The sequence below is a fragment of the Rhinolophus ferrumequinum genome, chromosome 21 (genome assembly GCF_004115265.2).
Source record: "Rhinolophus ferrumequinum isolate MPI-CBG mRhiFer1 chromosome 21, mRhiFer1_v1.p, whole genome shotgun sequence".
In the NCBI taxonomy this organism is placed as follows: domain Eukaryota; kingdom Metazoa; phylum Chordata; class Mammalia; order Chiroptera; family Rhinolophidae; genus Rhinolophus; species Rhinolophus ferrumequinum.
The window spans coordinates 12165687-12179759 of NC_046304.1; the positions used below are offsets into that span (position 1 = coordinate 12165687).

General features: G+C 48.2%; 1 protein-coding gene across 4 annotated transcripts; it reads left to right on the forward strand.

Annotated features, from left to right (window-relative positions):
* The first annotated feature begins 104 nt into the window (after positions 1-104).
* ASGR2 (asialoglycoprotein receptor 2) lies at positions 105-12087 on the forward strand. Of its 4 annotated transcripts, none has more exons than XM_033088995.1 (9): positions 105-276; positions 635-783; positions 5979-6098; positions 6312-6407; positions 7053-7124; positions 7560-7646; positions 7733-7878; positions 11330-11436; positions 11675-12087. In XM_033088995.1, the coding sequence occupies exons 2-9, from the start codon at positions 660-662 to the stop codon at positions 11829-11831; spliced, it is 909 nt and encodes a 302-aa protein (XP_032944886.1). In that variant the 5' UTR covers positions 105-276; positions 635-659; the 3' UTR covers positions 11832-12087. The 4 variants fall into 4 exon arrangements, with proteins under 4 accessions (XP_032944886.1, XP_032944887.1, XP_032944889.1 ...); XM_033088996.1 differs by having other exon boundaries at positions 635-726; XM_033088998.1 differs by lacking the exon at positions 5979-6098 and having other exon boundaries at positions 635-726.
* The last annotated feature ends 1986 nt before the right edge of the window (positions 12088-14073 follow it).

The following is a 14073-nucleotide window of genomic DNA, read 5'->3' on the forward strand; positions in this document are numbered from 1 at the left end:
GACCTATCCCCCGCCCCCACTATGCTTTGCCTGAGTTCCAACTCCATTTCTACTTCTGTTTACTGTCCAAAGTCCTGGGGTCAGGAGATGCCAGTTTAGAAACACTTGGACGCTCAGACACATGGGCGCAGGGGCCTTGCCTGTACTGGCCCCCTCCCCTCCTCTCCTCTCCTGTCTAGAACCACCTGCCCCACTTCTCCTGGCTCCAGGCCTCCTTAGCCTTGGGGCCTGGGTTGTCTGAGGGACCCAGGAGTCAGCCTTCCATACCCATAACAGGTAACAAAGACTGGGGAGGTGGGTGGGACTGGGGATGTTTGGGATTAGGGATACCCTAGTTCAGGGACAGTGGGGGACAGATGGGAAGATGTGGGTGGTTTGGTGGCTGAGAGTGTGGACGAAAGGCTCCTTCCTGGCCATGTCACAGCCTAAGTAATCCCCTGAGAAGGGACGGGACCTGGCTGTATTTCAGCTCCAAAGTCACCTCCAACCTAAGACCCAATTCAAGTTGTCACCTAGACCTGTTCTTACCCTACATCCAACCCCATCATCAGCCTCCACCTGAATTACCATCTTAGCACAAGCATCAGTCCTGAACTCAGCCCCAGCCCTAAGAGCAGCCTTGACCCAACTCCAGGTCCAGCTCCAGCCCTGGGCTCAGCATGGCGAAGGACTTTCAAGACATCCAGCAGCTGGACTCTGAGGAAAACGACCACCAGCTCAGCCAGAGCGAGGGGCCAGGCACTCATGGGCACAATCACAGGGCAGAAGATGCATTTTGGAATGGCAAGTGTCCAGTTTCTGGAGCTTTGCTTCACCTCTGTCTCACTCCCGATTGCTCTGGCTCTCTGAGTTCTCTGTCATATTCACTCAGTGAGCAGGGACTGGGCCTCTATAGGTATGAGGTGCTGATACATCTGCTTGCTCCCCAACTTCACCTTCCAGACCTTCAGGCCAGGGTATGTGCCCAGAGGCGAGGGAATAAGTGGAACCTGGAGATGACTTCCTTCCCTCTTCCTTCCAACCTTCCTTCTGACAACATGCGTCGTGTGTGTGTGTGTGTGTGTGTGTGTGTGTGTGTGTGTTCAAAGAAAGCACATTCAGCCAGGAGAATGTGTACATAAGTTGGAGTGGTGGTGGTGGTGGTGGTGCATGGAGATGGGTGGGGCAATACATACAGAGCTATCCTGGGACATTTCCACTCCTCTCAAATCCCCTGCCTGGATCCTTCTCGGCAGGTCTTGATGGAAGGCCCTGTGTCTGGAAAAAAGTTTTAAGGCAAGAGAGATCTGAGCTGTTCTAAGCTGAAGGGCAGGAGCCAGGGGTGGGGGAGGAGGTGTCAGGTGTGTGGGTGCTGGTGATGGAGTGAGGCTCTGTGGAGACAGGAGGGGCTGGGGATCAGGCAGGGGGATTAGTTAGCCTGGGCTGGGAGAAGGGACCCCTCATTCCTGAGGCTGGGAGACTGCAGGAGCTAGTGCTGTTGCAGGTGCGGGTGGGAGCTGGGAAGGGCAGGAGTAGCAGGAGGGATAGGCCTTCCCCCGATGGCTTCCTCTTTCCTGGGGTAGTGGGCTGGCAGGCCTTTCTACCAAGCCATAGGCTGCACGGGGCAGTGGCTACATCTGTCTCACTCCCGTCTGCATGCTCAATGCCCTATGATGCTTGGTATGTAGTAAACACTCCAAAATGATTTTGGATATTATTGAATCTTCTGAGGGTGAGAGGTTTCAGAGTTTAAACAAAAGGCTTGGAGAGAGTCCAGAGGTTTTGTGTTTTATGGGAGAAGGAGCTCACCCAAAAGGCCTAATGGATGACATCACAGGGCACCTCTGAGGTGGTACAACCATCAGTACATTTCTCTCCAGCAGCCTCTGCTGCCTTCATGTGAGCTGACATCTATTACCTGCCTACTTGTGACCACCTTCCACTCTGTGAGCACCTTATATGCCTATGGTTTTTAGCAAATTTGGAAATATTTTGGCCATTCCTCAAAGAATTTTTGTCTGCCTCCCCGTTCTTCCCTTTCTTTCCAGGACTCCAATTATACATCTATTAGTGGTCTCACAATTCACTGATGCTCTTCCAGTTTTAAAAACTTTTTTTCTCTTGGTGTTTCTTTCCTTCTAGTTTTTTTTTTTTAACTCAACCAATTTTTATTTCTTTCTCATGTTACATAGGCAATATGGTTATATGGGAGTAGAAGTAGAAAACTACTTCATGTGATCCCTCAAGGACATTAGCTGATAGAAATTTCCACCACTGGAATCACTACTGGTCAGCATGACAGAAGAGAGCACTGGAAAGTCTTGCATCTATTATATTCTTTTGCACATAATTAGTCACATGGCCCCTACATAGAAAAGGTAGAGGAATACTTAAAATATTTCTATTATCCTCTCAGCCACCATTTGTTTTTCTGGTAATCAAAAATCTCTCTGCTTTCTTCTTCCCAAACCCGGAACATACATCCTCCCAATATAGAGAACCAAAATCTCCAGGGTCTCTAACAATGCACAATAGCCTTTGCATCAAATCTAATGGCAATTCTTTACATATATATAATTATTCTGATTTATAGGAGAAAGTATTTTTTTTTTAGTTTTAGGTGTACACAACAACATAGTGATTAGACATTTATATACCTGACAAAGTAATAACCCCAATAAGTCTATTACCCATCTGACACTGTACATAATTATTAGAATATTATTGACTATATTTTCTATGCTGTACCATATATCCCCATGATTATTTTTTTTAAATTACAGTTGACATTCAATATTATTTTATATTAGTTTCAGGTGTACAGCATAGTGGGTCAACATTTATATAATTTACGAAGTGATTCCCCCATAAGTCTAGTACAGGTCTGACACCATGCCTATTTCTTTCAGTTTGGTGTTTCTTTTTATATAGTTATTATTGCTATGTCTTGAAGTTCACTAATATTTCCTTATGCATGTCTAACCTTCCCTAATTCTACCCAATGTCTTTTTAATTTCAGACATTGTGGTTTTCATGTCTAGAAGTTCAACTTAGGAATTTAAAATATTTTCCTTGATATTCTACTTAATTTTTTGAACATATGTAATATAGTTACAATAGCTATTTTAATGTCCTGTCTGCTAATTCTAAGATCTGTGTCAGTTCTGGATCAGTTTTGGTAGATTTATTAACCTCCTTATTATAAAATGTATTCTCCTGCTGCTTTGTATGTCTGGTAATATTTGATTGGCTGCCAGACATTGTGAATTTTACTTTGTTGTGTGCCGGCTATATTTATATTCCTCTAAATATTCCTGAGCTTTGTTCTGGGATGTAGTTAAGTCACTTGGAGTCATTCTGGGCCGTTTATAATTTGTTAGGTGGGTCTGCAGCATCACTGGGGCAAGGGCTTCCTGAGTCTTCTACCCAATGCCCTGTAGGTTGTGAGCTTTCCAGACTGGCTGGTGCAAATAGGCATTATTCTCGGCCCTGTATGTGTGCCAGGTACTGTTCCTTAATCATTTCAGATTGTTTTTCTCCTGGTCTTGGGTAGTTTTCTTTACATACATGGGCTGATCAGTACTCAGCTGATTGCTTGAGGGGAACTCTCCACAGATCTCTGGGGTCCTTTGTGCAGCTCTCTCCTCTGACCCTCTGTCCTGTAAAGTTTAACCACCGTGGTCTCCTTAGACTCTCAACCCAGCTCCTCAACTGGGGGAGTCGTCTGCTCTGCTTGGACTGCCCCTCCCTGCCCCGGGGCCTGAAAGCTTTCTCCCAGCACTAGGCTGGGCCAGCCAGAGGGCTCGTCTCATTTATATCCTACCTCTTAGGGATCGTTGCCCTGTGTTGTCTGAAATCCCAGTGTCTTGAAAATGATTGTCTCTTACAGTTGTCTGTTTTTTGTTTTTGTTGTCTCTGGGAGAAGGGGAAATCAAGCCCCTATTATTCCATGTTGGGCAGACCATTTCTTTGACTTTCAATCTTGTCTAAGCAACATTTTACATGTTTTAACTCATTTCATTCTCAGAACAACCTAATCAGGTAGCTACTATTCTTACATTTATATATATATTTTTTGTGTGGTAAGAACACTTAATGTGGGATCTACCATTTAACCAATTTTTCAGTGCACAAGACTGCTTTGTTAACTAGAGGCAAAGTGTTTACAGCAGAGCTCTAGAAGTTATACGTCTTGCATAACTGAAATTTTACACCGGTTGAACAGCAATTCCCCATTTCCCCTCCCCCAGCCCCTAGCAACCACCATTCTACTCTCTGTTTCTGTGAATTTGACTATTTTAGATAGTGTAAGTGGATACAAGAAAGCTGAGGCACCAAGAGTTTGAATGATTTGTCTATGATTTCTGAGCTAGTTGGTGGCACCGCTGGACTCAGCCATGGGCGGTCTGATTTCAGGGTAGAGATGCAGAGACAGATTGGAGAGCTGACCCAGAGTTAGGGTTTCATAGGTCATAGGTCAGGTTGGGAAGCAGGATAAGGGCCCACTGAGTGGACAGTACTGGAGAGAGCAGTCAGAGGCTCAGCCATGGAGTCTCAGCTGGGTGGGGAAGACTGGTCAGTGAGAGCTTCTGGGTGGACAGAAACACAGGGAATCAGGGAATACATATGGGGGGAGAGGCAAAGGGGAGGCAGTGCTCAGAGGAGGGAGTGGGCAGTGGAGGTGTCAGAGACATGGCCTCTCTGGGACAAGATGGGGTCCTGAGTGTGGCTGAAGTGGAGGAGGATGACAATTATTGGTGTGAGGAGGTCAAGAGTTCCGGGTGGTCACTCATAGGGAGAGTGTCCTACTCAGGATGGTGGCAGTTGATGAACTGGGGAGGAAGATACTGCGCCCCTGCCTGAGCCTCCCCAGGATGTGAGGGTGCCTGAGTGTGATGGCAGTGAGGAGAAAGGGAAGGCCAGGGTCTGAGGCAAAGAAAAGGAAACATTTTGTTAGAAGTTGATGGTGCAAAAGCAGAAGCTTGCACCTGGGAGGACAGCCACTGCTCCAGGCTTGGAGAAGTGTCAGGAGGGGTGAAGCCAGTTTTGTGCATGTGAAAACATGGGTGCATGTGTGTGAGTGTATGAGAACGTGTGTGTCAGTGTGTATCATATGTGAATGTGCGCTACAGTATGGGAGAAAGTGTGTATGAAAGAATGTGTGTGAGTGTGAGGATGTGTGGTAATGAAGGTGTCTGCTTGCCCTGGACTTCAATGCCATGCTGCTGGTGGCCATCTGTGTGATTAGGTGTCAAAGTGAGGGTTGCAGGGGCCAGCAGGGGTGGGGCCGCGCTGGGGGAGGAGATATGGGCAGTGCTGGGGGCCATGGTGTGTATGCAGTAAGGAGTATGAAAGTGAAATGAAAAATGCGTGTGTGTGTGTTTTCAGGGTTCAGCTTGACCAAGGGGAGGGAGAGGTTTCTATGAGATGACTGAGGGCCAAGGGGGAGAGTTTACAGAGGAACAAGGGTTTCTGTGGTGGAAGGGCAGAGGGATACGGGAGCGGAGGCTCTGAGGGCTGGGTTCTGAGAGAGGATGAGGCTCGGAGGGCGGCCCTTGGGGAGCGGGCTGTGGTGGAATGACCTGGACATAAGGCTCCCAGTGGAATTGGTGAGGGGTTGGCCCAGTTTTGGACTTATCTGAGGGGTCCAGGCATGGATTTTAAGAACACAAGTCCCGGCCTCTAGGTCCCCCAGGTGCAAGATCAGGGCTTTACACAAAAATGATGTGAACATTAGTGCCACGTGCTGGTGTGTTGCATGCACCTGTGTAGGTGTGTGTGTGCATATTTGCATGTGATCATGTGGGTACAAGTGTGCGAATGCGTGTGTGTGCAATACTTGAACGCTGGAGTCAAAGTCCATTGACTTCCCCAATAACCCTTCCCATCAACTTTCCTCCCACCCACCTGGGTTGTATGTCCTCAGACTTCTGTCTCCCTGAATACTTCCATAATACTGGCTCTTGACACCCCTCCTTTTGATATCCCTTCTCTCTCAGGGATGCCTCCTCCCCAGCCCCTTCTGCTGCAGCGTCTCTGCTCCAAGTTCTGGCTCAGCCTGCTCATCCTGGGCTTCAACGTCCTGCTGCTGGTGGCCATCTGTGTGATTGGGTCCCAAAGTGAGGGTTGCAGAGGCCAGCAGGGGTGGGGCTGGTGGGGGAGGAGAGATGGGAAGTGCTGGGGGCAATGAGAGTCTGATAGGGGAAGAGATGGAGGCAGTGATGGGGCAAGTCTGGGGGCAATGAGGGGGACAGTGCCATGGATGGTGAGGGGGCTGTCACAGGGGGCACAGCCCCCTCCACTTTGTCCGGTGCCCTCTGTCTCCTGCCTAGGAGCACAGCTGCAAATGGAGTTTCGGACCCTAAAAGAAGATTTCAGCAATTTCTCCGCCAGCACCATGATGGAGATCTGGACTCTTAGCTCCCATGGTGAGTGGGTGCTCCCCAGAGGGGCGGGGGTGGGTGTGGTTGGGTCGTCGAGGCAGTGGCTTACCAACACAGGCTTGCTGGATTCGGAGGTACTTGCTCAATGTTAGGTCTGCGAAGGGGCGTGTTTGGGGTGCTGTGGGCAGATAACCCAGCCTGAGAAGCTGGGCCAGTCTTCCAGGGATGCTGTTTCCTGGGTTGAAGGACCCTGAAGAATGATAGGGCAGGGGAAGAGGGAGGGTAGTGCCAGGTAGAGAGAAGTGAATTTGCAATGGCCCGGAGGTGGGGAAGACCACCGCACATTTTGGAACTGTAAACCCTTCCAGTGTGGCAGGAGCTACGTAATGAGGGGTGGGCCAGAGAGATGAGTAGGGGCCGGGCCACACAGGCAAGCTGTGCTAATGAAGTGAGCTTTTATTTTGAGAAAATGGGGACCGAATGAATGGATTTAAGCAGGGGAGCAGCCTGAGCAGGTTTGTTCCTCAGAAAGTCAGTGTGGCAGCTCAAGGAGAACGGGTGGAGTTGGGAGGCTGGGGGCAGAGCCTGCAACCTCCCAGGTGGCTCGGACTGGTGCTCCAGTGGGTGAGAATGAAGGGATGTTAAGGAGGCAGAATGGAGGGAAAATGGTTTAGCTTTCCTCTTTCTCAGGAGGCAGCACAGGTGACAAGGTGACATCTATGGAAGCCAAGCTGGAGAAACAGCAGCAGGACCTGAAAGCAGGTCAGAGAATTTCCCTTGAGAGTGTGTGTGTGTGTGTGTGTGTGTGTGTGTGTGTGTGTTTCACGTGTGAGAGTGTATGTGTGGTATGTGGTGTGAGTGATGTCTTATATGTGCGTATAAGTGTGTGTGGTGTGAGTGTGTACGGTGTGAGTGATGTGTATTTTGTGTGTGCATATGTAGTGTGTGTTGTGCATGAGTTTGTGTACAGTGTGAGTGTGTGTGATGTGTGTGATGTGTGTGTTGTATGTGCATATATGAGTGTGTGTTTGTGTATGGTGTGAGTGTGTGTGGTCTGTGATGTGTGTGTTGTACATCCATATGTGAGTGTGTGTGTGTGGTATAGTTTTCCAGCCAAAGGCTGGAGTCCTTTGTAGAGCCCTGGTAGCTAGGGCACCCACACTGCCCACATCGTTGTTCATTACTCCGCCCCTCTAGATCATGCCACCTTGCTCTTTCATCTGAAGCACTTCCCAGTTGATCTGCGCATCCTGGCTTGTCAGTTGGCGTTCCTGCGGAGCAACGGTAGGGACAGGGGCTGTCTTCAGTCCCAGTGTGCCTGTCCTGTCCATCAGGATCTCATCTCCTTCTGCCCACGCCCTTCTTCTCAGGCACAGAATGCTGCCCCATTAACTGGCTGGAGCACAAAGGGAGCTGCTACTGGTTCTCTCAGTCTGGATTGACCTGGCCCGAGGCTGAGAAGTACTGCCAGCTGGAGAACGCGCACCTGGTGGTCATCAACTCCAGAGAGGAGCAGGTGAAACCGTATGCTTCCCAGAGGCGGGAGGAAACCTGGGGAATGCAAACTCTGGGAGGCTGGATCAGGCTTGCTTTATTATTTTGTAACCCAGGGAAGAGTCCAGAAGCAGAAGTCTGGCCGAACTTTGGGAGGTTCATAGTGGAGCAGCCATTGATTCTGAGGTGGGAGAGTGCAGCCAGGGGCTCAGGCAAAGGCGCAGGAGCCAGGTGAGCAGGGGATGAGGAACAGGTCAGGAGACAGAACGCGAGACAGGATGAACTGAAGCCAGGACCTGGGTGCAGAACAGTGGAGGTGCTGAGAATCCCTTCTTGCTGTGTGCTGGCCTAGGGATGTGGTGCTCATTGGGTGAAAGGAAGAGAGTGGGTGGGATTTCCAGTGACATGCCTGCGGTGAGTTACTGAGTCCCTGCAAGGTGCTCCAGGTCTCCCTTGCCCACTGCTGCCACCAGACGCACAACCCCAAACACCAAAGTTCACAGGGAAGCACCAACACGTTAGAATAGGTGGGGCGTTGTTTTGGAAAAGGAGGATATTAATGGTAACATTTACTGAGTCCTTACTATGTGACAGGCACTTTCAGATGTATTCACTCCTTTAATCCTCACAACCCTACAGGGTAGGCACTTATTATCCCCACTTTGAGGGAGAGAGAGATGAGGGAACTAAGGGGAACTTGCCACACAGCTACCGTGTTTCCCCAAAAATAAGACCGGGTCTTGTATTAATTTTTGCTCCATTAGGGCTTATTTTCAGGGGCTGTCTTATTTTTTCATGTACAACAATCTACATTTATGCAAATACAGTCATGTCATCTTCTTCTGGAACATCGCCAAAATGTACTAAATGCGTCCGTCTGGCTGAGATCTTAACTGGGGCTTTGTGGGGACAGAGCCAGGAGGGCAGTTTCCAGGCTTTCAGCCTCCCGTGGAAAGGTGCTGGCTCAGGTAGTAAATGGCCATCAACTGTGATCGGATGGCCATCAGCTGTGGCTAGTTGGCCGTCAGCTGTAACCAGTGCGCCACTGGCCACTAATATAACTGCTGTGGCTACGCTAGCAGCAAATGGGGGCTAGCAAGAAGATGGTGGCTGAGCTAGCAAGCGAGACTGGTGCAGGAAGGCCCCTTGTTGGGGTGTTGGCAGATGTTTGCTTTTGTGTCTCCACCCTGGCTGAGAGACCCTGCATGAGTCCCTGCATGACAGGCTTATTTTCGGGGTAGGTCTTATTTTGGGGGAAACACGGTAGTAAGTCAGGATGGATGGAGTCAGAATTCAGAGCCACTCTGCCTCCTTAGCCAGTATTTTCAACTACTACATGGTGCCAGAACATCTTTATTTATTTATTTATATTTTTATATTGGGGAACAGTGTGTCCCTCCAGGGCCCATCAGCTCCAAGTCGTTGTCCTTCAGTCTAGTTGTGGAGGGTGCAGCTCAGCTCCAAGTCCAGTCGCCATTTTCAATCTTAGTTGCAGTTTCAATCTTAGTCCCACACCATCCCACGTGGGAATCAAACTGGCAACCTTGTTGTTAAGAGCTCGAGCTCTAAACTGAGCCATCTGGCCGCCCCTTCACCTCTCTTTTTGATATCACAATTCTTTCTTTCTCCTTCTCCTCCTCCTCTTCCTCTTCCTCCTCTTTATTTTTGCATAAGTTCCATGATAATTTCCTGACTCTTCCACTTTCATGAATGGGCACAATTCTTTCTTGCCTGTATTTACCCGTGAATAGGGGAGATAAATTCTCCTGGACTATCTATCGCCTCTGATTATCTGGCAGTATTTGATTCCCCCCATCAGTCTTTGACACAGAGGGCTGGGTTTTGATGATGTGTATTCTTTACCCCCCTTCTTCCACCTCCCTCACCCCCACTCCGTTCAAGCCCTTGTTTCTCAGTCTAGTTGTGTAGGACACAGCTCCCTGGCCCATGCTGGTATTGTGAGCCTTGCGCTCCCCCCTTGCTGAGGCAGTCGGTCACCAGTTGTTGGTCGGCTGCTCACAGCAACTCATGGCAGCTCTCGCAGGCTGCCAGCTACTCACGGTGGCCGACGGCCACTCACAGCAGCACGTGGTAGCCAGTGGCTGCTCACGCCTACCAGCTGCTCATGGCAGCCCAGCTCCAGGAAGAGCTGTTGTTCACAATCTTAGCCGTAGAGGGCGTAGCTCACTGGCCCATGTGGGAATCGAACTGGCAACCTCGGTGTTAGGAACACAGTGCTCCAACCACCTAAGCCACCGGGCCGTCCCAATTTGTATTCTTTGTTCAGTTATTAAGTTTCTTGTGGTGATGGGAAGAAGGGGCTGGGGCAGCAGGCAGCAGCAAATAGGATATCTTGTCTCTAAGACTTTCCTTCCAGCTCTGTTGACTCCTCTGAATTGCGGGAGTACCCCACCAGCCTCTGAGAGTTGCACAGGCTATTGTCCTATTTGCAGGATTTTAGAATTCAAGGATGTTACCATATCTGCCCTCAGATGAGATGACAAACTGCAATCTTAGCTGTATCTATAGGAAGTGAGAGTGAATTAGGAAATCTTCCTCCAAATGCAGTTGGAGACACTTTATATGCTGTCAAAGGGAACTGCTAGGTGTTCAGGTTGGTCAACCCACCCCTCTGCTTCCTTTAGAGTCTCCCCCTGCTATCCTCCCATTCCATAGTGCTTAAGTCCCCAGCAAGAGCCATATCTGTAAGAGGAAGCTATTGGGGGGGGGGGGGGGGCGGGGTCTGTTGTCTGCCTGAGTCCTGATGAGCTATCTCAGAGGACCACTTTCACCCTAGCTCCTGCCAGCTGGCTGACTGGGCTACCCTCATACCCAGGGCAGGCTCCTACTTTAGCACAGACTGCCAGACCCCTTGCAGCCAAGTCATAACGGGGCTTTGGACAGTGGATCCAACTGGAAGCTCTGGGCCTGGTGAACCTCCAGAAATGACAGCTACACATAGAAGCAGGAGCAGGGCAGATGCACTTGAGAGGCGAGTGAAACCTAGGGGTCCATGGGGGGCAGCAGAGGCCAGAGTCAGGATCTCAAATCTGGAGGTTGTGGGCAGAAGTCAAGGAGAAGACTAGAGTTGGGCTAGCAGCTGTGAGTTAAGAATGAAAGGGGGCTGGCTAGATCAGGGGCAGAAGTCACACACTCAGGCACTGCATTGACTTTCTGGGCTTTACCAACTACCAAGAGTTCCTTAACCTCATGTATAAATTAGGGCAACCAATTTAGAGGAGTCATGAGGATTAAATAAAATAATCCTTGTGAAGTATTTAGCATGTGCTTTAGCTTAGTACATGTTCTCTAAAAATAGTTAAGGTCACAGCAGAAAAAACGAGGAACTAGTTTCATTGGGAGCTGATGCTTCAACTTGGGGGTAGATCAGGCTAGGAAAGGCTGAGGGGACCACAGCTAATGCCTGTATAGAGGTACAAGAGATTAGAAATTCTCTCCCACTTGTTTTGCAGAAATTCATTGGACAACACATGGGCCCCTTTCGTATCTGGATAGGTCTCACTGAAAACGATGGTTCCTGGAAATGGGTGGATGGCACAGACTATAGGTATAGCTACAAGTAAGTGCCCCTCACGCCGCTGGTTTGGCCTGCAGATGGCCACCTGGCCTTTTGCCCCAATACAACCCCACCCATCTCTTAGAGATCAAAAATCCCAACTCTCTCCCCTCCAGACTCCCAACATCCAAGGCTGCTGCTTCTGCTCCCTGAACTCTCTAAGGCTGTGCTTTTCTGAGTTGGGGGTGAGGGTTGCTGGGATGGGGGTGGTCCGAATTTGAGCTCTGTCCTGCCTTCCTAGGAACTGGGCTGCCACTCAACCAGATAACTGGCAGGGCCACGAGGAGGGAGGAAGTGAAGACTGTGTTGAAGTCCAGGTGGATGGCCGCTGGAATGACAATTTCTGCCAGCAGGTGCAACGCTGGGCATGTGAGATGAAACGGAACATTACCAGCTAGGAGCCCCGACCTCCGGCAGATCTCTACCTGTATCCCACCCCTCCCCTGCCCCCAGCTTCTCTACTAGGGATTTCAAAGAAAGGAAGAATAGTCAGGGGCGTGGGGAGGAGTAGAGGAAAAGATAGAGGGGGTGGTTTAAGAATCTCAGACGCTGGGGAGATTGAGATCCCGCCATCTTCCGCTACTCACTGTCATTATTATAATTTTCAGCCTCCTTAAAGGAGTAGGAAAAGAAGAAGCAAATACTTGGAAACTCTGTGTGGATTGGTTATTTGGAGCAAGGAAATGAAGGGTGCAAAAAAGAGGGAGAGGAGAGGGTCTGGAAGAAAGTTTAAGTCCTAGACAGCCGCTCCTTGACATATAATCCTGAGGGACAGTGGTGGGGGTGGGGAGAGGCTTGGAGCAGAAGCATTCATTAGAAGGCGCTGGGGATGTTTTTGGGGGGACGGAGCCTGTTGGGCTGGGCTGGAGGGTCTGCCCACATTTTGAGGGGTTCCGGAAGGAAGCAGCTTTCCCTGCAGTTGGGATCTCCTCCAGAAGAGGTTTCAGACAGCACCCCACTTCTGGGAACTGTGAGGTGGGCTGGCAAGGCCAGTGAAAAATGTTTGCTAAAAGAAGAAGGATTGGTAAGACACATTCCTAATGTTTTCAGTGCGGCTGCCTCTTTTTGACCCCAAACAGATCTAGACACGTCTCCAGCACAGGGTGTCACCCACAATTTCCACAGCGGGTAAACTTCATATTCCTATGTCAAGGTCCTTCTGAAAGGATCTTTAAGCAATTAGAGTTTTTGTTTTTTATTATTACAAAAGTAATATATACTATTTGAAAAAAAGTTTCCAACACACACACATACACCCAGGGAGTGTCCTTCCCTCACCCCTCTCACTTCTCTTCACAGTTAAAGGATATATATATATATATACACACACACACACACACATATACAGGAGGTAACAAAAAAATGTATACACATTTTAAGAAAGGAAAAAAACTGTATTAAAATTGTAATAATATATACCGACAACAAAAGATGAACACAAGTCACATTTGACTTCTGCGATTAGAAGAGGTGCTCAAAGTGGTGACCATTAGAGTAATTTTAATACAGTTTTTTCCTTTTTAAAAATGTGTATACATTTTTTGGCACCCTCTGCATACACACACACACACACACACACACACACACACACACACCATATATAGGAAATATATGAAGAGATTTATTATAAGAAATTGGCTCATGTGAAGGTGGCAGGCTCAAGACCCAGAAATAGCCGATGTTGCCTTTCAAGTTCAAAGGCAGGAAAAAAGCCAATGCTCCACTTTTTAAAAAATTTTTTTTATTATTAGATTCAGGGGTACAAAGCAACATAATGTTAGACAACTACACTCCTCACAAAGCAACGACGCCCCTCCCCCAAGCAGTTGAAGCTGAAGTGGACTGATGTTGCGTGGCAGTGCCCCAGTTTGAAGGGGGTCAGGCAGGAAGGAGAGCTCTCATACCCTTAGAAGAGGCAACCTTCTTGTTCTATTCAGGACTGATTGATGAGGCCCACCCATATTAAGGAGAGCAATTTGTTTTACCAATTCAAACCTTCCTCTCATCCAAAAACACCCTCCCACAGACACACCCAGAATAACGTTTGATCAAATATCTGGGCCCAGCCAAACTGACACACAAAATTAACCATTTCCTGTCAGGAATGGTTCCTGCATAGGTGCATATACGCAATACTACATTTCACTATGTAGCTTCTTTTTTCTTCATTTTGCAGTGTCTTGTGGACATTGATCCAATTTATGCTCTTCCCTGACAAGTTTTACTTCATGGAACTTAGCAGGGGTGGAGAATTCCAAAATATGGATGTGCCACATTTTATTTAATCATTCCCTGTGGTGGAAAAGTTGTTGCCATTTTTGTATGTTTTCACATATAATATTTTAAGCAATTTTTGCTTCTAACCTTGTGCTAGATCAAGACTTCCCAATTTTCAGTCACCAAATAAATAAATAAATAAATAAATAAATAAATAAATAAATAATTCTAGGACTTCTTCAAAATGTACATGATTGGCATTAAATTACATTATGAAAGTAACAACAGGCAGTTTAAAGTCTTGTGGGGCTAGAAGCAGCCACTCCTGCTGTTCAGAGAAACCACTCTCAGTGTTCTAGTTGTTTCTTCTAGTATTGACATCTGAATTTCTAAATAATGCACAGTAAACGGATATATCTTTAT

What these genes read in the sequence shown, in the direction of transcription:
- ASGR2 (XM_033088995.1), top strand. Translation starts at nt 660, where the DNA reads ATGGCGAAGGACTTTCAAGACATCCAGCAGCTGGACTCTGAGGAAAAC. An exon ending in CTGTGTGATTGGGTCCCAAA is followed by an intron (nt 6,099 to 6,311) that starts GTGAGGGTTGCA and finishes TCTCCTGCCTAG; the next exon opens with GAGCACAGCTGCAAATGGAG. An exon ending in CTGGACTCTTAGCTCCCATG is followed by an intron (nt 6,408 to 7,052) that starts GTGAGTGGGTGC and finishes CCTCTTTCTCAG; the next exon opens with GAGGCAGCACAGGTGACAAG.